This window comes from Crocodylus siamensis, chromosome 2 (genome assembly GCF_052110815.1).
Source record: "Crocodylus siamensis isolate JL-2025a chromosome 2, ASM5211081v1, whole genome shotgun sequence".
Lineage (NCBI taxonomy): Eukaryota > Metazoa > Chordata > Crocodylia > Crocodylidae > Crocodylus > Crocodylus siamensis.
In genome coordinates this window covers 220,466,727-220,491,123 of record NC_143396.1, presented here as the reverse complement: position 1 = coordinate 220,491,123, position 24,397 = coordinate 220,466,727, and the positions used below count along the sequence as shown (strand labels likewise).

At 47.4% G+C, this 24,397-nt stretch overlaps 1 protein-coding gene across 21 annotated transcripts in view; it reads right to left on the bottom strand.

Annotated features, from left to right (window-relative positions):
• MADD (MAP kinase activating death domain) overlaps positions 1-24,397 on the bottom strand; it is a 115,781-nt gene that overhangs the window by 87,044 nt on the left and 4,340 nt on the right. For all 21 annotated transcript variants that reach the window (XM_090033122.1, XM_090033107.1, XM_090033105.1 and 18 more), the window contains exon 2: positions 7,245-7,431. In XM_090033122.1, the coding sequence (XP_089889248.1) occupies positions 7,245-7,306 (62 nt within the window). In that variant the 5' untranslated portion in view covers positions 7,307-7,431. The remainder of the gene's footprint in view (positions 1-7,244; positions 7,432-24,397) is intronic.

Genomic DNA, 24,397 nt, shown 5'->3' with positions numbered 1-24,397 from the left:
GTCCCTTCCGACCCTACAAACTATGAAACTATGATCCACATGATTACATAAGATAGGGATATTCATGGGGCAACCATTAATATCTGAGCCACCATAAAAAAACAACTGGGGACTCCTAAATTAAATGCATTAAGTGTAATTAAAAAATAACTGTAAAAAGTGAAACCTTCTAGTACAGAGTGGGCAACATATGGCCTGTGGGCCAAATCAAGCTCACCAGCTGATTGGAACCAGCCTGCAGGCAAGTGCCCACCAATTAACTGCATCCAGCCTGTGGCTGTCCCTGCTGCCCTTGGCACAAAGCCAAGCGAACTGCACTGGCAATGCCTGGGTGAGCCCTGCTGCCCCCAGCCTTTCTTCCTCCCACTTACCCCAAGCCAGCTCCCAGGACCTAGCACATGGGCAGCCCCCCACATGCACACATCCAATCCACCCTACCCCACCATAGCCACACCCCTCCCCACCATACACATAACCTCACAAAATATACAAGAGTAACCTCGAGCTATTATGCAATTGCCTCTATATATACCACTCAAAAAATCAGGACAAATATACTTTTTGAAATAAAATTAAGATACATTATAGTAGATGTTTGATTTTTACCATACGATTCACTTTTTATCTGTACTTTGTTAAAATGCGTTCTGAAAGATTTTGTGCTTGCAGCCTTGTGATTGGTTTGGCATCATTCTTAGGGAGGTCTGATGAGCCTAAAACCCCCAACAATTGGCTGAGGGCAATGGGGCAAGTTGTTAGAGGGACCACAACACCTCACTAACTGATTGGTCGTGCCTGTGCCTTGTGACCTAGAGGGCAGAACTTCTGGAGCCCTAGCAGTAGGCCGTGCACAATGAGGGCAGGCCCTGTGGAAGGGCAGTGTTTCCCAGTCAAGAGGTGGACCTTCTGATGTCAGGGACCAACATGGCAGCAAGCAGGGCAAGGTTTGGCATCAAGTGGGTGGGCTTTATGTCGTAGACCATGTGACAGGGCAGGACTTCCAGTTACAAGATGGCACTCCCCCCAAAGAAGTACGTCTGGGACAAGGAGGGACTTCTGTTGGCAAAGGTCAGGGGTTAGGGGCAAACAAGGGATGGGGCACCTGTCAAAGGATGGGGCTCAGCAGTTTGACAAGGGGTGTACCCTTGTGGCCCTCGACAGCTCACCAAAACTTAAGTGGCCCACCAGCTGAAATAATTGCCCGCCCCCATTCTAGCAAATACAAGGACATCAGAATGGACTTGGGGAAACCTGGTTTTGTCATTATCTATGTAACTTGAGGCAAGATACCCTCCCCTATACTTCAGTCTTCACCATATGTTAATTTGGGATAAAGATTTTTACCTTCTTTTCTAAAGTGCTTTTCGATCTACAGATGAGGACCACTATACAATAGTCACATGACTAGCAATAATGGTGATGTGGCATGTTTTTAAATAGAACCAAACAATCATTTGTGGAAGCAGCCAACAGATTTAAACCTGCTCCCCAAAAAATGAGTAGAGGTCTCTAGAATAGGCATGTTAAACATATGGCCCATGGGCCGAATCTAGACCAGGTCATCAAGCCTGTAGGAATTTTGTCCTGGCCATGGCCACAGTGGTGGGGCTTCCTGCAGCAGCAGTCAGTCAGTACCCCGGGAGAGCAGAACCACCCACAGAAATCCTGGCAAAAGGCAGGGTGAAAGACCCCAACTCAACATCCTCTGGCTGTAGTGATGGAGCCTCTGATCCTGGTGCCACTGGAGAAGCCTGTAACCCAGCAAAAACCAGGGCACTGGCTGCTGTTGCAGGAACCAGGACTCTGGCCACAATGGCAGGGTTTGTCCATGGCACCACTAGGGCTGCCAGTGCCCCAGGTCTCAACAGGATGCAAGCTACTGCCATGGAAATCTGCAGTGCTGCTCAGGATGCCAGCGCTCAGCTCTCACTGGGACACTGACTGCCAACATGAGAAGCCCTGCCAGCATGCTCTGCCCATGGTGAAGGGCCTTCTGCCCATGGTGCTGCTGGCACCATGGCAAAAGCTAGGGTTCTGCCTGCTGCCAGGGGAAGCCCCACCACCATAACCAGAGTGGCAGCTCCAGCTGTGGGGGTGGAGCCTCTGACCATGGTGCTACTGGGGTGGCCTGTACCTGAGAAGCCCCACCACATCAGCCAGAGATCTGGCTCTGGTGATGGTGCGGGACTTTCCACCATGCTGATTTGGTTGCCAGCACTGCAGCTCCCAACCTGGCTCTGGCCATGCTGGTGCAGGGTCATACAGACACACACTGCGGAATCCAGGTGCTGGCTGCCTCCATGGGAAGCCCCAGCACCAGTAATGGAACTTCTGCCTATGGTGCCACTGGGGCTGCCAGTGTGAGAGCCAGGGTGTGGCCTGTGGGCAGCCAGAAGGAGGAAGCATGGTCCTCCAGCCAATAAGAGTTTGACACTCCTGCTCCAGAATTAAGAGAAGGCAAGCACAATTTGGAAACTAAACTGCTGTAAGTACATAAAGGGCCTCATACAGCATGAATATTTATAAATTAAACATTATAAGAAAGGAAGTCCTAAAAAAATGTTTTCCTGTGTTGATCACAAAGTAACATGCCATCTGCTGCTGATGAAGGACTTTTAAAGCACCCTGTTATTTAGGCACAAAAACAGGAGATTGTAATTGATGACAAAAAATTAACATAATTACATAAACATGAAGTACCAGTGAGACTGTAATGAGTTCATGCCTTGAGGTAACATTGATTACAGGAAGGCAGAGAAAGTCTTGGCAAAACCCGAGGAAAATTAAACCCGGGGGGAAAAATAAACATACCAGGATCACAAGAGACATTAATGATCAGCAGGGATCCTGGTTTTCCCTAATAAAAAAAATTGTAAATCCTCTAATAAAACCCCCAAAATCTGTGATTAAAATGAAACGCCACTAGACAGACAGAGCACAGTCCTGGGGGAGAGGAGGACCCATGCCCCGCAGATCTGTATGCAGGGTGGGGGCATATGCAGGCTTCTGCTGTGGGCCTCGGCTCCCTGCCCTGCTGCTCTGCCCTGAGGCATCCGTGGCCAGCAGGCGAAACCCAGCAGGGCTGGACAAAGTGTGGCCATGCAGGGAAGCTCACTGTCACTGCTGCAAGCACTAGGGGTGCACCAACGGAGATTTTTGGGGCTAATACTGATAGCCCCTGTAGTAAGGGAGTGAATAGGGCTGGGGCTGCCCAGCTGGGGCGGGACGGAGCATAGGACACAGCTACAGCTCATCCAGGGGGGAAAAGGGAAGGGGGGTAGATCCAACTGCTGCATGCACCCTGGAAAGGCATGGGGGGGGGGGTGGCCTCTGGATCTGCATGGTGCGAGGGCAAGGCGGGCTGTAGCTACAGGCTAGGGCTGGGGCCAGGGCGGCACCAGGCAGGCGACGGCAGCACTGGAAGGGAACTACAAAGGAGGGGCCTGCAGCCACCCCAAAAATTGCTGTAGCTGCCTCACAGCCCCCCTGCCAGTGCCGCGACCACCCACCCTGTGCAGATCCAGGGGTACCCCCCCCATGCCCTCCCAGATGAGCGGCAGGAGCCGCTGGACTAATGGACAAGGCGCTGAACAAGTGACATGCAGCAACAGGAGCTGCCCCTTCCCACCCTCCCCACACCCCCTGGACAAGCCACGGCTCCATCCTGTGCCCTCCCAGCCCCAGCTGGGCAGCACCTGCCCCAGCCTTTGTCCCACTCCTTCCTTACCGGGCAAGCCTTGATCTGCCCCCACCACGCCCCTCCCTTTCCACCACAGCTCTCCATGCTGCTGGCTGCGCTCCTCCCTGCCTACATGCTGTGATGCAGCTGCATGTATGCATGGGCCATATCAGCCAAAATATCGGCCGCATCAGGCCAATTTCCAACATAGGCAATTTTGTTTATATTGCCTATATATTGCCTATTTATATTGCAATTTTGTTTATGTGGCCATGCATTGCAGCCCTGGGTCCCAAGCCCCCTGCACAGGCTGGCTGGGCAGAAGCCCCAGCCCAAGCTCTGCCCAACTCCTTCCCTCTCCCTATGGGGGCTTCAATCCCCCTTCCCTCCTCTCAGACTTGCTTGCAGGAGGTGCTCTCCAGGCTGCCTGGCAGCCTGAGCATGTACATGCACATGGCATCCCCTGCCTAGCTGCCCTTCTCTCGCTCCCCCCAGCCCCTTGCAGGCTGGAACCCTGCCAGCCTGCAAAGAGCACTTTGCAAAAGAGCAAAATCTATGCGTTCCTCTGTTAAAATGAAAAATCTGTGTTTTTCCTCCTCCCCACCTCCGCCTAGATGACTTATTTTTAAGCACTTCTTCAGTCATGCTCATCTCCATGCTGACTGTTCAGAGCATTTTGAAGGCATCCAGAGCATTTCAAACATTATACCTGTCCAAGGTTTATATCAGGCTTCAGTAGTTATGACACTGAACTGGCCAGTTTGAGTGAGAACTGAGTTTGTACAAACACCAAAAAGGGAGTTAAGCCAAATAATTTTCTCTCTTTCTACCAGATAACTACACATGGAAACCCCAGGTATTTCGGACACAGACAGCAAAAAAATAAAATGAATTACAACTGAAACAGTTACTGTGGCTATAAGGTATAGACAGGGTAATAGTTATATTAATATCAAAGAATATCAGTACCAGCTGATATTAATATGCAGTTACTTCACTTCAATCTTGCTTCATTCAGGGTCAAAGTTAGGGTGATTTAGCTAATTTGTACTGCTACAAAATCATGCGGGTATAACAGTAAGATCATAACTAGGGGTCTACCCACTAGAGGAGGTGGCCAATTTTGCTGGCAGATCGTGGGCCCAGCCACCATTCTCATTGGCTTATCAGTGTGAAGCCTCTCCACTCACCTGATTGGCCAAGAGGCCTTAGTGGCCCCACCCCCACCACTGACTGGTGGGAAGGGCTGTCCATCATGAGGCCTCGCTGATTGGCGGAGATTGGCAGGGCCACACAACAGGCAGCCCTCTCAGCCAATCAGCAGCGAGAGGTGGGAGCTATCTTTCATGCCAAGATGCATGGCTGGGAAGACTACTGGGGAGCCAGCATTTAATTTTAGCAAGTTTCCCCCACCCCCGCAACAGATTTTGCAGAGATTTACAAGAAATCGGTGAAAACATGGTTTGAGTGATTTCTAATCATAACAACTGATACACACTTCCAAACAGCATCTCCTCTCCCCTTTTAAATCAGCTAAAATACATTTATCTATACCCTACATTAAGTCCACTTAGCCTAATATAGTAATAGAACTTGCTGACTTCATTACAAGTAGCCATTCCCCATTTAACCAGCACGTACTTTTTTGCTTTGTTTTCGTAAAAAAAGGAAGGGGAGGTGGAAGGGATAGGTTGCCATTTTATGATAAATATAAGTCCTTTATATTTGGAGATGGAAGCTCAATGCATTTCAGGATGCACTCGGTAAGTGAAGCAGTAAAAGTTCAGTAAAGCCACTAATATGTACTAATACACAATAAATGCCACATGTATATTTGAAAAATACTAGGGGTGCACCAATAGAGATTTGGGGGCCAATACTGACAGCTGATTTTTAAGGAGTCATATCAGCCGATTCCAATCCGATTTCCAATACAGCTACGTGCAGCTGGTAAGTCTGTTGTGGTGAAAGGGGCATGGGGTGGGAAGGAAGATCAAGGTCCCTACAGTGAGGGAGGAAATGGGACTGAGTCTGGGGTTGCCCAGATGGGAAGGGGTATGGCAAGGAAAACAATGCCCCCTGCAGTGAGGGAGGGATTGGGGTAGGCACGGTCCAGCTGGGGCAGGGCGGGTGTGGGATGGAGCCATGGCTCCCACCGTTTGTCCAGGAGGGCATGGGGAAGGGGATCTGTGCTAGGCACTCCAGGCAGGCTGCAGCACTGCACTCAGGGCAGGCGGCAGTGGCACGGTGGGGGGGCTGCAGCCACCCCAAATTTTGCCATAGCCCCCACATAGCCCCACACAGTGAAACACAGCTTCCGGCCTCAGCCCCAGCCTGCAGCTGCAGGCCCCCTCATCCCCTGTGCCCTGCCAGATGACTGGTGGGAGTATTGGCAGGAGCTGCTGGACAAGTGGCATGGAGCACCAGGAGCCACTGACCCCCTCCCCCCCGGATGAAACGCAGCTCTATGCTGTGCCTGCCATGCTGCAGCTAGGCAGCGCCTACCCCAGCTCCACTCCCTCCCTCCCTGCAGGTGACGTTGATCACCCCCCCCACACACTCCTTCTGTCCCCCTCCCCTCCTACCACAACAGACTTACCAGCTGCATGCAGCTCTCCACATTGCCAGGTTGAACTCCTCGCTGCCTGAATACTGCACTGCGGCTATGCGTATGAACAGGCATTTGTTGGGCAAATTATCTGCCACATCAGGCTGATTTCCAATATACTCAATTTTCTTTATATCGGTGCCAATCCGATACCAGACTGATGCATCAGTGCACCTCTAAAGAACACTACAAGTATGAACTGTGTATTTGATAAGTACTCAGTATTAGTTGAATGAGTATTTTAAACTATTAAAATTCAAGTACATCATCAACACTTGCATTTTGTTAGTAGCTAATTAAAAACTTCTTTAAAAAGTTAGGCAAGCTTCTTCGGGCAGATGTGATATCTTATATTAAAACAACTGAGTAGTTAGAAAAAACGTTATTTGCAAGCTTTCAGGCACAAACCCCCTTCTTCAACCCGAAAGCTTGCAAATAACATTTTTTCCAACTATTCAGTTGGTCTAATAAAAGATATCATATCTACCCAAAGAAGTTTGCCTTCCTATGTCCTTACACCAACACAGCTACAACCAAAAACCCTTTATTCTTTTTTCATATGTGGGTATAAACCACAACCCAAGATTTTAGATAAATAAATATTACTAAAGGACTAACTCTAAAATTGCAAATTCAGCTGCTCTGATTCTATTGACAATTATTAGTTACTAGGTTTACAGGACAATAAATTTCTCTCTCAAGGGAAAACCAAAGAATTAGCTTATATTAATATTTTGATTATATGGGAGGTTTCAAAATCCTAGTTGGGTTCAAACCACATCACAAATACTTACTTGTTCTCTGCACATCTATAGCAGTGCCTACTTGGCAATTCTAAGTGCACGTTCTGAGCAGGCCCAGGGGCTCTAGTTTCTCTTTTCCCTCTCCCCACCCCTTGCAAAAGCATGAATAACACCCCCCCAAAAAAAAACAAACAAAAAACCCCCCTGTAATTACCTGGCCCCAATGATCACAAGATAGTCAAGTAGCCGAGGGCAGATCTTCTTCTTCTGCACCATTGTTCTGCCCCCTCCCTATGTCATCTCAGTGAATCCCTTGTTCATTGGGACAGCAGGCATCCAATCAGCCCCCGTCGAGTGCCTCAGGAAAGAGCATATGCATGGAAATGTCTGAGAAGTTCAACCTAGAATCAAGAAAGACAAGGTTAGAGGCCAACAGGAACTGTGTTCATACATGCCTTCCACTCCATGACGCCACCCCATCATTGTGCTCAGTGATGGCTACCCATACACCTGAAGCCAAGTAATTCACATTTGCTTCTTTTTTGCCCTTCCTGAATTGCCCAGACTGCTGTGTGTAATCCAGCCAATCCTTCCATCCCCCAACAGGGGCACATGCCTTCAACTTAAATGAATCTCAGGGTTTCATAGTTAAACTGTGCCATGAACATCCAGTCTCCATGCAGTCATCATAGGAACAGAATGCAAAACTACACAATGAGCTTATTACAAATGAAAGGCAGGAAATAAATATTAAGAACTAGTATTATGTAGTGAAACACTTATAGTGTGCAACACTGGAGAAAAAGCTAACAAGTGAGATAGCTTTGGGTTACAGTGCTGGCTGGTAAGATTCATGATGTTTGGCTCTTGTGTTCAGGGACACAGGACTTTGTAAATTCCTTGTCATTTTTCATCTTAATGCAGTGGTTCTCAACCTTTTTAGATCTAAGGCATCCCTTGAAAAATGCCTGCCCATGGAGCCGCAGCCAGCTGGGAAGGGCCCTGCCCCGCAGCCCAGCCTGGCCTCCCCACACCCACCCTCAGCAGTGCCTACAGCCGACCCTGCTCACCTCATCACAGGCATACGAGCCCTGGCAGTGGGCGGTTGCCGGGCTCTAGGCCCACCAGCACCCCCAAACCAGTCCGGGCAGCCATGGGCATGTCCTACTTGGTCAGTCCAGCTGCCAAGGCACCTTCCCACAGCTGAAGAAGCATCACCTCCGCAAGGCCTCGTTGCCAGCCACTGCCTGTGTGCACTGGGCTAGGCTGTCAAAGAGCTGCAGCCAGCTGAGAAGGGCCCTGCTGCCCCCACAGCCTGGCCTGCGCCGGCCCTACTATCCACCCACCTCACCCAGAGCTAAGCTGGGCCAGCTCCAGGTGCTGCTGAGGGTGGGCACAAAGGAGCTGGGCCAGGCCATGGGGGCAGGGCCCTTCCCAGCCAGCTGCAGCTCCATGACAGCCTTGCCCAGCCTGGGTGCAAAGAGCAATCTGGGCACACAGCTCCCATGGCCCCAGCCCAAGCAGCAACCAGCTGAGAAAGGCCCTGCCCTGGGAAGGGCCACATCCTCTGTGCCCACCCTCAGCAGCAACTGTGGGCCTGCCCAGCTCAGTCCCACAGCCCCAGGCAAGGTGGGTGGATGGCGGGGCCATGCTAACCGGTTCTGGCCATGCCTCCTGCCGCACAAGCAGCCAGCATGAGGGAAAGCTGGGCAGACCCTGGCTGGGGTCCTTGGGCCAGTGTGGGACAGCAGCGAGACAGGGGAATTTAATCTCCCTCCCTGCCCCACTTCACCTCCCTCAGAGACAATCCTGGCAAGGGCTGCTTCCCCCTTCCCAATCATACTTAGCAGCCTGCCAGGGCCTGGCCATGCGTCCCCACCCAGATCAGCTTCCCTCAGCCTCACCGCTGCTGCCAAAGGGAAGGATGAGCTTACTCTAGCGCCCTCCCCCACCCCCAGCACCTAGCCTGAGCCATTGCAGGCATGTGACTGCATTTCCAGAATCAAAAGTAAATGTCTATTCACTTGCAAATTGGTTCAATCTATGCAGGTCAGACTAACCTGCAAAGACTGAATTAACTCAGGCTCAGGCTTTTTGAATATTTGTAAGTAGTTTAAAAGGCAGCCAACAAATACTACATTGATACTTCACCTGGCTGACCTCCTCACCAAACAATAGACTCAGACACAAGAACCTCAGCAGTTAATTATAAGTTAAGAGTCTAGAAGCATGGTAAGCGTGGCACAGCACAGATGGAGAGCTGAGCCCTACAATGAATTGCTTACAATCTGATAAGAGGCATGCTGCAATGATAGAGGACAACAAATAGCACAGGGGAGAAAGAATTAGGAAGGACACAGCTTACAACAGTCACGTGGCTACCACCCATCTTATCTTGCCAGCAGAGTATCTTTTTGCAGCTCAAAAGACAACTTGTCTATTGCTTCTTCAAATACTTTATACAGAGTACTTCAAGGAAGTTACTATTTGACTCTCGCATCCAGGAGCATGTAATGCTGCCGTTGCATCCTACTTTTATTTGTGGTCCACCCAAAGTTAAAACCAGCTGCCTGGCAGTGGCAGCAGCATTTCTGTTCAGGGAGCAGCAAAGGAGTCAATTGACTTTGTGGCTCATTATAATCTACCCGATTCCTAAATTCTTCATTCCACAGGCACTAACGACCCTCTGCTTTTTAAAGGTCTTGACAGTCAGCTAATCAAACTAGCCTTTCTTCTGTATGTCTGCAGTCTGGTATCTGCTCCTGGTAATGTAGTTCCTATTTCACAGCTCCACAGACTGTTTTTTAGCTCAAGCTGTATTTAGGTGTAGAAATAACTTTTAGTGAAGCACTGGATGCACTGTCAAAATGCTCTAGGCAGCCAGATTTTGTTTTATGAATCTGAAAGGGAGATATCCATGAGGGGTCAGCAGGGGATTTCATGCTTAGGGGCAACCAACACGGGTTCATCAGTGGCAGGTCCTGTCAGACCAACATGGTGGCCTTCTATGATCAGATCACCAAATCATTAGATGCAGGGGTAGCAGTGGACATAGTCTTCCGGGACTTCTGGAAGGCCTTCGACACTGTCTCTCATCCTGTTCTCGTTAAGAAACTGGGGGGCTGTGGTGTCAACACCCACACCATCAATTGGGTCACCAACTGGCTGGAGGGCTGCACCCAGAGAGTGGTGGTGGACGGGTCATTTTCAGCATGGAGGGATGTGGGCAGTGGGGTCACGCAGGGCTTGGTCCTTGGGCCCGCACTGTTCAACATCTTCATCAGTGACTTGGACAAGGGGGTAAAAAACACCCTGTTCAAATTTGCTGATGACACTGAGATGTGGGGGGATGTGGGCACTCTAGAAGGGAGCAATAGGCTACAATCGGACCTAGACAGGTTACAAGGGTGGCCAGGTGAGAACAGGATGGGATTCAACACTGACAAGTGCAAAGTGATGCACCTGGGGAGGAACAACCGGCACCATACCTACAGGTTAGGGAACTCCCTTCTTGTCAGTACAGAGGCAGAAAAGGATCTTGGAGTCATCACTGACTCCAAGATGAACACGAGTCGGCAGTGTGAGGAAGCAGTCAGGAAGGCCAACTGTACCTTGTCATGCATCCACAGATGCATCTCAAGCAGATCCAAGGAGGTGATCCTCCCCCTCTATGCGGCACTGGTCAGGCCACAGCTGGAGTACTCCGTCCAGTTCTGGGCGCCACACTTCAAGAGGGATGTGGACAACATGGAGAGGGTCCAGAGGCAGGCCACTCATATGATCAGGGGACAGCAAGGCAGGCCCTATGAGGAGAGGCTACGGGACCTGAACCTGTTCAGCCTCCACAAGAGAAGGCTGAGGGGGGATCTAGTGGCCTGTTACAAACTAGTCAGGGGGGATCAGCAGGCACTGGGGGAGTCCCTGTTTCCCCCGAGCACTGCCAGGAATGACCAGGAATAATAGTCACAAGCTGGTAGAGGGTAGATTTAGGCTGGATATCAGGAGGCGCTACTTCACGGTCAGGGCGGCTAGGGTCTGGAACCAACTTCCAAGCAAAGTGGTGCTGGCCCCAACCCTGGGGGTCTTTAAGAGGAGGTTAGATGAACACCTTGCTGGGGTCGTTTGACCCCAGTAATCTTTCCTGCCATGGCAGGGGGTCAGACTAGATGATCTAATCAGGTCCCTTCCGACCCTAGAAACTATGAAACTATTTCTATTTAATTTAATGATCGCATAACTAATGAAACAACTTTACATTAGTTGATTATTTTTGCCGTTTGTTTTGTTTTTACACATAATACATTGCAAATTAATACATTTATATTTCGTTTTGCTCCAGTCTTAAACTGTGTAATATAACCCTAGGGTACTAGCTTATTACTAAAGCTTCTAGGTTGTTTTTTTTTTAACGTCATAAAAAAGGATGTGTTGCTTTATATGAGATGATACACTACACTATCTGCATCCTCCCCTTTCAAAATCCTAGATCTGCCCTTGGTGGTATCTACCTTTTACTCTTCAGTCCACCAATCTTATCCAGCCACTGCAACGCACACTATAGACTGCAATGCAAACCTAAGAATCCTGAAACATAAGTGGTAGAAAGGCTGCTGGTAAGTAAAAGTTGAGCTCCATATGTAGAGAGCGCCGATGCCATTGTAAAGGCAGAAAGTGACGCCATTATAGCATAGAGAAGACTTTATATTGTCTATGGAAACTTAAAGCAAACAGCCACTTTCTAAAGGACTCACAGATTCACAATCTAAGTTAGCCATCCATACATGTGTCAACTTTGTGAAATGTCATGTAGGCAGATTTGGATTTAAGCATCATATATATTTACAAGACTGAGCGTGTTGTTATCTGGCTGTTCATACTCCCAACATTTACTGTAAGTTATAACCAGATGAAAGAGAAGAAAGCATGAACGCCACATGCCCCCAGTGGCTGGGGGGGCACAGCAAGCTCCTGCGGGTGGCAGTGGCAGTAGCACTGTCGGCTGCGGAAGCATGACTGCGGCAAGAGGGGAGCTCCCACAGGCAGCCGTGGTGCTGTCAGTGGCAAGAAGGGGAGTAGCGAGCGCCGACCGGTAGTCGGCGACCACCTGCAGACACCACTGGCAGTGGCAGCAGTGGCCAGTGGCGATTGTGAACCACCTGCGGACACTGCTGGCAGTGTCAGTAGTGGGCGGTCATGGGTCGCCACCCCTCACAGGCACCACCAGCAATATCAATGGCACCTTTTTGCAGGGGGTGTACTGCCACACTCAGGGGGTGCACATGCACCCACATGCACACCCTATGCGTTGCCAATGGAATAAAGTGCTCTTTTGGAAGGGCATTTTTTTGCTGTCTCTTATTCCTTCCAATTAATCACTGTTTCAAAACCCATCTATTAAATCGGATTATGACCCTAGGTATTAAGAGCAGGAAATTAAAGCAGTGTGGAAAGAAATGCCTTTCCTGGGCCTCTGTCTTCCTGTTCAGGCAGCGGCTTAAGCTTTCCTCTGCAGACAGGGATGAAGGAGAGTGCTTGTGACTACTAGATCCCTTTTAAAGGGATTTTGCTGGTCTCCCTCCAAGCCTTAGATTTGACTTACTTTCTCTGATCTGAAGGGTCAGTGAAAGTTAGGGAAATGAAGAGATCCTGGCCCAAATCTTCCCCCATTTCTCCTTTCTTACGCTGCCCCTCAGATCTCAACTGAAAAAATAGTTCTTGGCCCCAAGAAGAAAGCAACTGTTACACGGAGGCTCTGCTCTCCCTGAAGAGTGTCCTATCCCCAATACTTAATGCTGACATACTTTTTCTGAGGAAACTTTTAGGTGCAAAGGAGACATTCCTAAACAGCCTGAATCCACCATCAGACAGCTGACTGACTGACTGAACAAGCTGTGCAGCAGAAGAGCAACCTGGCTTGGGATATCAAGGACTGGAGACAGTAAAAGTGACTGAAGTCCATCGCGGGAAGGCAGGCCAAACAAAAATGATTTCTCACTACAGGCCACCAAGAACAACTGTGGTACTTCCACAGATAGAGCAAAAGGGAGGAAGACATATCGCCCACAAGGAAAAGCCCTCCTCTCCAACTGTAGAGGAGCATCAGTACCTAACAAAGCTCATGAGCAGTGGCAGTTGTGACATGGCTACAACCATGCAAGGACAAACAGCGCAGCTAACACTTCCTAATGGCAGATCAGCAATTTTCTAGCCTGCCAAGCGTTCAAACATTTCTACTGACTGCACAACCATTTTCCTGAAACAATATGATTTAGGTTTGTAGCACAGTTTCCTGCTGCACCAAACTCCACTACTCCCCACCTCAAGCATGTAAGTTGCCAGAGAACAGCAGGTTTCTCACCAGTTCTAAGACAACAGCAGCAGATGTGCTGTGTAGGCCTCCTCATGGAATGACATGGCAATGCAGCTGCTCTCCAACTGTCTTCAGCCCATGATCTTGATCACTGTAGCCATGGCTCCCCGCTCCTGGCTCCCCTGTCCATGCCATCCCTCCCCCCGCCACCACCACCACCATCAACACACTACAAAGACTTCACCTCCTCTCCATGCAGCCCCCATCTGGAGTTAGCATCCTTTAGTCAAAAGACACTAGAAATAAAAACAATTTTTTGTCCAGCCTGACTCAACTTCCAGATCCCCCATTTGCAATAGACTCTCCTAATACTCAATCAGATGCTGATGTGCTTCAGTCAAACCAGCCACCTGGGTCATGTTCACTTCTTCCTACTACGGGTTCTGGCCAGTTGCAATTCCCAGACAATTCCTAGGTAAAACAAAATTGCTTGCCCCACACAAACAGCAGTTTCTCTTGCTTTCCCTCCTCTCCCCAGCTGAGTTTCCCTCTCAAGCCTATTAGTTCTGATTTAGACCTTGCCACAAGTTAATTTATCCTATGATAATTTAATTTGCTAAAAGCACAGCTTTCATGTAAATGTTTTAATTTGTTAAAGTATAGAGGACAGGTTTTATTGCATAAATCAGTACACTATTTCCAAAATTATAAAAATTATTAATGATGAAACTATCACAAGCTGTAGCTATTTAAGAGAAGTTGTTTTTTTCTGTCTGCAAGACCAGACATAACACCCCAAACATTACCCACACGTGACATCATCAAATCACAAATTTTAGAAAGATACTATTGGCAATCTTTACAGACCCCGTTTCACATTCACAGGATTTTCCTTATAAGACAAAAGACCCCTTAGAAAGGAGATTAACCAATCATTGCTTAAATATCAAATTAGCAACAAACGGTGTTAATAAAGTGCACCACTGGAAGGAGTTGATTGTGTTGCGATGCAGGTCCACTACCTGGACCAGGGTGGTATGAGCATGTTCACTGTTCTTATCATCCATGTCTCTGTACTCCTGCTACCTTGTCTGAATGCAACCTAGCTCTTGGGCTTGTTTTCCAATAGAGAAAAGATTTTCTTGGCTGAAAGGACAGGTGTGTCCCTTAGGCTTTATTCCAGAAAACCTATAATAGAACAAAAAGGTGAGGTCTTGCCCTAATCACAGGTTCATAGCCAATAGTAAGGAAAAATCTTTTGAATTTGCTCCCAACTACCACAACAGTTGTGGGACTATTTGTCTAAATTAAAAGTACAGTTATTAAGTCTCAAAAAAAGTTCCCACTACATCCAAAATTTACTTGATGGAAGTTAGCAACTATCAAGAGGTACAATTTAAGCAAGTATAGCAAAATGTCTTGTAGGCATTCAATACATGTAGTGCTGTAAAGCTTTTTGGGACTTCAATAGGTATCACTCCCATAAAGAAGCATTTAACCTTGAAGTATGTACTATTCTTGACCATACTAACAACATTAAACTGCAGAGCCATTAAGTTTTGGGTTGGACAGTCCTCCACAACTACAGTAAGATCTCCCTAGAGAACCTTATAACTGCTTCAGTTGCTTAATGCAGTTGAGGCCAACTTTTTTTCACAGATGTGCCATAAATTAGCCCCACATCGTCCTTAAGTGCAGGTCTGATCCCTTTCCCCTACCAGCTCTGCTCCCTCTCCTATCTGGTGCTGTGCTGCCTGTCACCTCACTGATTTTTCTGTGTGCCACACAAAAAAATAACTGTGCCACTTGTGGCACATGTACCACGGGTTGGCCATCCTTTCCTTAATATATTCATTAAAAGCCAGGGATGTCCAATTCTCAGTCAGTTACTGCTCCCCACCCCTCAAAGCCCCGCAACCGCTCTGGCTCCCAGCATGAGACCAGGATGCCATGGCATGGCCTGCCAGGCCCAGGGAAACTCTGGCTGGAAGGGAAGGCAGGGGCTAGACCTGAGGCCCCTATATAGTGGAAGGGTCACCCATATCACATGGGTGTGACCGCCAGCCACTCTGAAGTTGGACACCCCAGAGTTAAACTATGGATATTGCATCAGCCAGTAGAATAAGTCGTATCTGATTTCTTTCTAGTGTTCTTTTTTTTTACCTGTCTAGTATGAGGACTTTTGGGAGGGTTTTGTTTTCTTTTGGGGGTTTTGTTTTTGTTTTTTGTTTTTACAATAAAAGACATCTTCTGCATAGCAGGGAAATGAGAAAGTCCCATATGTAGCTAATCAGGCTCAAGAGATATAGCCTCTTCAGGCAGAGAAGCACAGACAGACAACACAGTATCACTGCCATTCTCTCCTTCCTGTCTTTTATATAGTTCTAGAAAAGATAGGACAGGAACAACAGAAACTGCTCAAGTGGTCATTCATCATGTTGGGTCCTGAGGTGACAGAACACTTTAATGGGCGACAAATGCAAAACAGTCAACCTCCATATCACCAAACTGATTTACAATGAGCAATAAGATTTCTGGATACCAACTTAATTTTGCTAAGTCCAACTTCTGCCACGCAAGCCATAGTGTTCATTCACCCTTTGATGAGAAAAGACCAAAAAAAATAAATCTGTTCCACCTGAGATAATTTTCTGTCTGGGATAGAGCCAGTCACATTCTTCCTAATTTGTTTAGAAAGCCAAATATGCCCAGGAGCCATCAATATGCTCAGCAGCCATCAAAAAGATGAACAAAAGGTTTGGGATTTTTAAGAAGAGAATTGTAAGCAATCCTTTATAAGAAAAAACTTAAGTTTGGTGCTGCCATCACAGGGAGTTAAAACTATAGACAGGCCCCTAGAATGTGCTCTCTGGGTGACCTGGAGGCTTGTCAATCACAGAGCATGAGGTAATCTGATCTAAGGCACATGCTCTGTTCACTGACTGCATGATGTAATTTGACTAGAAATTTCTCTGCGAAGAGCGTTCTGATTGGCCACTAAATTCTTATAAAAGGTTTGTGAGCCGCCACCCAGGTGTAGCCAGCTGGGTGAGAGAGTGAGAGTGTGAGTGAGTGAGTATAAGCCTTTTGCTTTGGACTAATGTTGTGCATAGTCTGGGGAAGCAGCGTGACCACGTAGGCGAGCTCCCCAGGGTAATTGTCTCTGATATGTTCTCCATAGGAGGTCTATATTGAGCAGATCCTTTTTAGTATTGGGTGGTAGAACTGGAGCGTGCTCCATCCACTCCATGCATTGACCTGGTATTGCAGTGCTTCCAGGACTGGTGCAAAAAAACAGAAAAAAAAAAAAAAAAGAGTGTGAGTTTTGGAGGAGAGACTGTGCTCCACCCTGTGCAGGGACTGTCTCACAGGGAGAGAACGATCCTGTGAGCAGAGGCTGCGGACAGCAGGGACCCTGTGAGCAGAGGCTGCGGACGGCAGGGACCCTGTGAGCAGAGGCTGCGGACGGCAGGGACCCTGTGAGCAGAGGCTGCGGACGGCAGGGACTGCGAGGCGCAAGCAGAGGCTGCGGACGGCGGGTGGAGCGACTCGTCTTTTTGATCTCGGTTACGGGACTGTTTGGCTTCGATTTTGACTTCAGCTTACTTCGTTCTGGCTTCTCATCTCCGACCTCAGTTTACAGACTGTCTTTTGGACTGACGTCACAACCCCGTTCCTCGATTCACTACATTACAGTTTTTGTTGTTTGTTATCCCATTCATGAGCTGTTGGGACTAGCTAGTGGGCAGCCGCACCTATCCCTCAGGGGGTAGAAAGCAAGGGCTCGCTAGTGAACCCCGTGGGCCAGACCCCTTTGTTGTTCACTATACTGTAACTGAAGAAGTATCTGAGCCTCCGCTTCCCAAGCATGAGTAAATAAATCATCTTTGTTTAAACTTCCCTTACAGCTCACACTCCACCGCCGCTAATCCCACCTGTTCGTATTCCAATTGCCACCCCGGCCCACTGTGACCTTGGGCCCGATTCACTCGGTGTTCGGTTACCCTGACACAGGTTACATCCACAGCTTGAATACTGTGTCCAGTTCTGGTCCCCATACTTCAAAAAGAATACAGAACTAGAGAAGGTCCAGAGAAGGGCAACAAGAATGATTAGTGGCATGGAAGGGTTTCCATATGAGGACAAACTAAAGAGGCTAGGCCTATTCAGTTTAAAAAAAAGAGATGCTTGAGGGGGAACATGATACGGGTTCACAAAATATTAAATGGAGAAAGCTAATAAGAATTTATTATTTCTCTCTCACAATACAAGAATTAGGGGTCATAAAATGAAACTTGTAGGTAGTAAACTTAAAACTAACAAAAGGAAGTTCTTTTTTACACAGCATGTAATTAAAGTGTGGAACTCATTGCCACCAGATGTTGTGGAAGTTGACAGTTTAGCTAGATTCAAAATAGGATTGGACAGATTGTTGGAGGAAAGGGGCATCAGTACCTATTGAGCACAGGAGTTAGAGATACAGCCCCCAAATTAGAACTTCTTAAACCTCAAATGCTGGAGGCTGCAACGAAGAGAGGAACAGTGGAGAAAACTCTGGCCATACCCTGTTCACTCCCCCTTTCAGCATGCCACCATGCGACATGGGATACTGAGCAAGATGCACCTGAGGTCTGACCCAGGAAATGGTAATTCTCATGTTCTTATGTAAAGTAAATATGTCACCCAAGAAAATAAAAGCACCTAAAACTAAGGAATCATTATTTTCCAGCCAGTGGATTCTGAGCTCTCCCTTTCCAGGTGTCTGCATTGAGCTGCAACCTGAACGGGCCCCATTCATTATCCCCAGCTAGTATCTGGCACAACAGATGCTCTGCTGGTTCCCTAATAGATGGATTCTGTAAAAATCTGATTCAAATCTCTACAGTCACCAGTTCAAGGAGTGGCATACGTACAGGACCTTGATCTCTGCCAATGTATACAACAGAGCAAGATATGGAAGTGCTAACCAGAATTACTGGATAGGTCCCACAGGAACTCTTGTTCACTGAAGCATGTTATTAGTGTTTCTTGTGGCTGTGCTCATCTTCCGTTAACATTCTCCTGAGATGAGACCTGATATTTGGCAGCATTCATCCTCAATATAGGTTTGTAGCTGGCATCTCTGACATTATATGTCTCCATTTCTATGAATTCAAACTGGCTTTTACCAGGCTGTGGTCCATAGCAATAAATCTCATGAATGGATTTGTAGAGAGAATGGTAGGAATGGACTTGCAGAGACCAGGGCTACTAAAGAGAAAGGAATAGGATAATTTATATACAAAGGATAGGGAAAGAAAGGAGTAAGAAGGGGTATACAGCTAAAGAAAAGAAGGTAAATTGAAGGACTAAAATGAGATAAACAAAGAAATTAACCCCCTAAGGAACAGAGGGGTTATAAAAGCTAGTACAGGTAATGGAATAAAAATCCATAATCTCTGTTGAGATCATACTTAATACAATCCAGTCTGTGGATGATTTCTTCTCCTGCAATTTCACATTCAAGTTGTTTTTTTAAAGTTTTATTGTTTATGAACAGCTACTCATAAGTTTAACACATATGGTATTCATATTAACCTCTCACAGGTACAGACCATAAACCCCAATATCACATGTGCATGAAGTTTTCTATTTTGGCTGCTTTTAACACTAAACATTTAAAATAGGTCTAAAAAAGTTTGCATTTAGAGTGCCCAATATAATAGGGCACTCAACCTGCTTGGGACATTTAGATGAAAATAACTGCATGGAAATTATAATCCTTGTTTTTCAGGTTTTTCAACTTTTGCAGCTGAGCTGAGAACTACTCAAAATAGGCCTTGGCTGCTCCAGGGTCCACTGAAGGAGTCTGCCAGAAATCAGAGCAGTTTCTATAGGCAGAGCTGGAAGGACTTGCTGTACCAGTGCAGCCACTTCACCTGCATCTGCACAGTGCACTCCGCCTGGGCAAGCCAACAAAGCATTCAGAGACTGCATGCTCCAAATATACTAATACACAGGTATGGCTCTGAGGATAGACAGGACTCATTTTAAAAACACTGCAAACATGCCAGCGGCGTAATGCGCATTACATGACTTTGGGACGCAGTAAAATAAAACATCTCTGAGGTGGGAGGGAAGCACCCGGCCCCAATCATCACAGGAGCTCTGCAGGCAGCCCAGCGGCAGCCTGTACAAGCAGGCTCCACTGAAGGGGAAAAAAAGAAAGAAGTGATGAGCCTGATCCTTTATTTTTCCCTCCCCGGAGCCTGCCTGTGCTGCATGGTGGTCCAGTGCTTCCCTCCACCGCTGCGGCACACTCTGGGACTGCTCAGGCTGGGTGCTTGCAGGTGGTTGCCGCCTGGGGGTGCCCTCTCTGCCATGGAGGGAAGCACCATCCCCACCCCCAGCTCAGAGACCACTCAGCCCCTAGGCAGCTCACCCTCCCCTCCCCACTGTTGGAGTGGCAGGTAAGGGTCAGGCCCAACCCTTGTGTACATGCTATAGGGATTACTTCACCCTAAACTGAAGTGGTGGTTTTAAAGACCCATCACTTCAATTGAGGGAGAATTAAACCGAAGTAAACCCCCATGGCGTGTACAAATGCCCAAGTTGATTAGTGCACGAGCCCCAAGACAAGGCTCAAAATCAGAAACAAAAAACAGCCTTTCTGGAGAGCAGTCCACAGCAACCCTACCATACCTAGAAAGCAGCTTTCACACAGAAAAAATATTCTCTCTCTCCTGGCCTCCCCAAACCACTGGCACCCTCGTGCTGATTTAGAAATGCACTCTAGACTCAAAGTCAGTTCTCCAATCCATATCATTCTTGCTCTGGAGGCTGGTTGGGACAGCTGCCTCCATGTCACACTAAGCAAGGTAAGAGGCAGCTAGCTTTATTTGTCAACATCCCTGCGCAGGTTACCACAACCAGAATAATACAGAGACAAATACTACATGCCCCTCAGACAAGGATATTACCACAGCATCACAAGATAACAGCCTGAATGATTCCAGCTCTAGGTTACTGTAGTAACTGGTTTTACCATCCTTGTTGTACACTAGCTAAGAACTTGCTTCCTTCCTCTATCCTGTCTATTTGGCTAAGTATTTGATCACAGCATCCTCCAACAAATGTAAGACCATACAGCCACCAGGCATGCATAAACTGGGAAATAGGAGCTGCAGGTAATCTGATTCAGATCAGTCGCCATAGCAACCCAATCTCTGTCCCCAGATCTCAGGCTGTCAGAGCTATTTATAGAGTAGCTGCAGCCCTCCCCCTCTCCACTCAGCAACCAAGGCTGCCAGCACTGCCCACACCACAAACAAGCTTCACCCAGGCACAAGGGCCACTTGAAGCCATCAATTAAACAGCCTCCTCTTGCGCACCTGAAATTTCCCACACCAGATGACAGTGTAATATCTACACCACATGCTCTAGCCTCCCAATCATAAGGACTTCCCCAGGCCTGAATACAAAGTAGCAGTAGTGCTCAACTGCACATAGCTGAAAAACAGCACTCATCAGCTGATAAAACTCCATCACAACCACACACAGGATCCTGCTTCTCCAAAGTAGCTCTGCACAACTCCCCATTTTTAGCCCTTTTGAGTTTCACCCTTCAGCTAGCATCTCTAGGAAGGCTCTCCACCTACTAATGCAAGCATGAGACTAAAGTCAGAGGGCAGAAGTGCCAATAAAAGATAATTTGCCCTAGAGAAGCATAAGGCAGGGTAGAGTGGCACCTCAGAGACTTACCGGTTCAGAGGCATAAGCTGTTGTAGGTGACCACAACAGCATCTGATGAAGTAGGCTGTCACCTATGAAAGTTTATGACCCTCTGAACCATTAGTCTCTAAGGTGCCACCCTGACCTGCAGAAGCCTGATTTATAACTAACATGGCTAACTACCTCTCTCTAGAGCAGTGGTTCACCACCTTTTCTGTACCAGGACCTATTTGTAAACATTGATGGCCAGCCTCAATCCAGTGCTCCTCACTCCCAACCCACTGCCCCAGGCCCCAGCTCCAGTGCACTGGGCAGGGGGGTGAGAACGTGAGGCACAGGAGGGCCCTAAGCAGCCCCTTGCAGGCTGGAACTCTGCCAGCCAGCACGGGAAGAGCCGTGGTTTCCCAAATTTGTCTCCTTTAAAGGAGAATCCATTTTTAAAGTTTGTTCTCAACCCTTTCATATATTCTTGCAACCCACTTTTGAGTTATAACCTACGAGTTGAGAAACACTGCTCTAAAGAAGCACAGACAGCCGTCTCCATTAACAGCCACATGGCCACTAACTTAGCTGGGGCTCCACCCACTGCTGGCTTTGAAAAGCAAGACCAGGGCCTTGAACTGGCCACAGAAATGAGCAGGAAGTCATGAGAGGGACTGCAGCATATGAGTGAAGTCTACGAACCAACATATTTATATCTTTTTTCTTCAATAGTATAAAACCTGTTTCATGGGAAAGCGACAGTGATGATGCATAATTTGAGGGACCAGTGAAACATAACTAGTCATCATGGTGATGTGCAGGGTAATCACATTAGGATCTACAGAATTAATCCCCATCTACTGCAGATCACATATATAATCTTCCCCAGAACTCTCTATGACACCAGTGTGTGCAGAATAGCGCTGTCCATCTCACATAAGAGAAATCCCAACACTCACACTCCAAGACAACTTTTTGTTCCCCTTTATCTGAAGGATCCAGCTAAAGATTGATCTTACTTTTAAAATTAACTTCCAGGGATTTGTTTTGGTAAAATGCATCTTAGAGTACTGTCTTTCTCACTTCTATCCATGCTTTTTCAGCCCATCCTCTTGTCTGCACCTCATGCAAGCTTGCTGTGAGAGCTGCAAGAGCCTTCTCTGATGCATATCTTTCCATCTGCAGCAGTTTCCCTCTGCTTCATCAGCTTGCCATCTGTCTTTAAATTACAGCTCAAAGTCTGTTTATACAGGCTGTACAATACTCAATATCACAAGCTGTGTTGCCCTGAACTGGATTAGTCGGGATCTTCCTCAAGTGCCATGGCATTACATTTTTAGATACAACATCATACTTGCTCGTTTCTAAAGGGAAGATACGAGAGGTAAAGCTGGACACTTGAGCACCCTGGACAGTAGCCACACAGGGGGCAGCAGCCCAGCTGTAGCCAGGCCAGCAACACAGCTGCTGTTATTTTTGAGCCCCCCAGGGTCAGTGCTCAGAGCTAGAACCCTGCTTACCTCCCCCGCTTCAGTATGTTACTAGAAGATACTCTTATGTTAAATTTTGCTCCAATTATCAGCATTGCCTGCAGCAGCAGGGGACTAGATTTAATGATTCAAGAGATCCTTTCCAGTCCTATATTCACTTCTCTATGCATGAAGCAGGCCAGAGTTCTGACACTATAGATGCTGAGAGGCCTTTTTTCACAAGCGATAAACTGGAGATCAACAGCCATGAAAAATTAAAAAGCAGCTTTGATACAATGGTAAGGCAACACGTACAAAGAACTTAAAACAAGGGAGTTGCTGAATCCCAACTAACAAGAAGTAAACCCTTAAATTACTCACTTCTCATCAGAGCCCTCTCTGATGTCACTATGCCACCCTCCAGGTAGTCCCTTGTTTGGAGCTGCTCTATGCCCACAAGAGGAGACATCGCAAGAGAGCAGTAGACAAATCAGAAGCAACCTAGCCAGACAACAGAGAAAAGAGGGCAGGAGCTCATGAGGTCTCTTCCAGGGCTACGTTCCTATGATATATGATTGATAGCCTCCTCTTAGGCAGATCTGAAGCCCAGGAATTGTTCATGCTATTTATTTCACAAGTAATATCTTTCACGGAATCCTTAAGCTGGAATTTCCTTCTTGGGGAAGAAATGCAACAGGTCAAGAAACTGCTCCCCAGGATCCTCACAATATACTCATGCATATCAAAGCTGCAAATGAAGTGAAGTCCTCTGTCCTAGCCAACTGATTGATGAAAAAAACTATTCACTAGAAAAGAGAAGGGATCAGGAAGGGAACACTGATAAATGGCATCAGTGGTTTCTGTGCATCTCCAAAGGGCATGAAATTGAGAAATGTATAAACCCAAAGTTGAATAGATTTTGGAATGTACCTAGTCCCTGACCTAGCACTCAGCAATCTACCCCCCCTGCCATTTCACTTCCAGACCAGTCACTGTGACTTCCCCGACAAACATACCTCATCCCACTTTATGGGCTTCATGTCTAGTACTTCATGCCTTCTTCAAACTGTCTGCAAACAGTGGCCCAGATCCTCCCAACCCACACCAGCCTTCTACTAAGTTCTTAGAATTTCTGGTTCTTGTTCTAGTCAGGCCAGGGCAGGAAGTGATGCAGAGGATGGATTCGGTGCCTTTGGGGTTAGTATTCTGGCATGTGGGAGATTCCAGTTTGACAGACTTGTTCTCAAGTGCCACAAAAGCATTGTATGAAGTGTTGTCAGGGAAGGTTGAAGAAAAAGTTACTTGCCAACAACTATTTTAGAGCTAAGCAGGAGACAGGATGGTGGACTGCACAAGGTCCTTCCATACTAAGCACCAACACCATGATGGAGAGAATGGAAAATCCAGTTCTCATTAAGAGTCCATGCACAAAAAGTGGTAAGAAGAGTGTGATGAGACAGTCAAGGGAAAAAGGGAAGCACAGCTTTTGAACTCTACCCTACAGGAGCCAATGATGTTTTAACTACAACAGCAATGGCCAGCCCTCCCGGTGTGGCCACAGCTCTGCCAGCAGGAGGTCTACTGACAGATCTACACCATCTTCCTCATGACACAAACTCCAGGGAATGCATCCCTACCAGGAGTGTTGCTGGCAGAGCTATATCAGCTCTGGCAGAACTCTGTGGCAAAGGCTAACACAACATCACCCCTTTCATACCAGTTAGTTAATTGCTGGAAACATAGTTACCATCGTTGTTCAGCAACCCTTGTGAGAAATGAATTTGCAGGGTATCTGCTTTGTTCTAGAGAGGATACATCCTCCTCACCAGAACTGCCTTCAGAAGAGGTGTTAATTAGGCCCTTGAGTTCACAGTATTTAAAAATGTACCCGCAAAG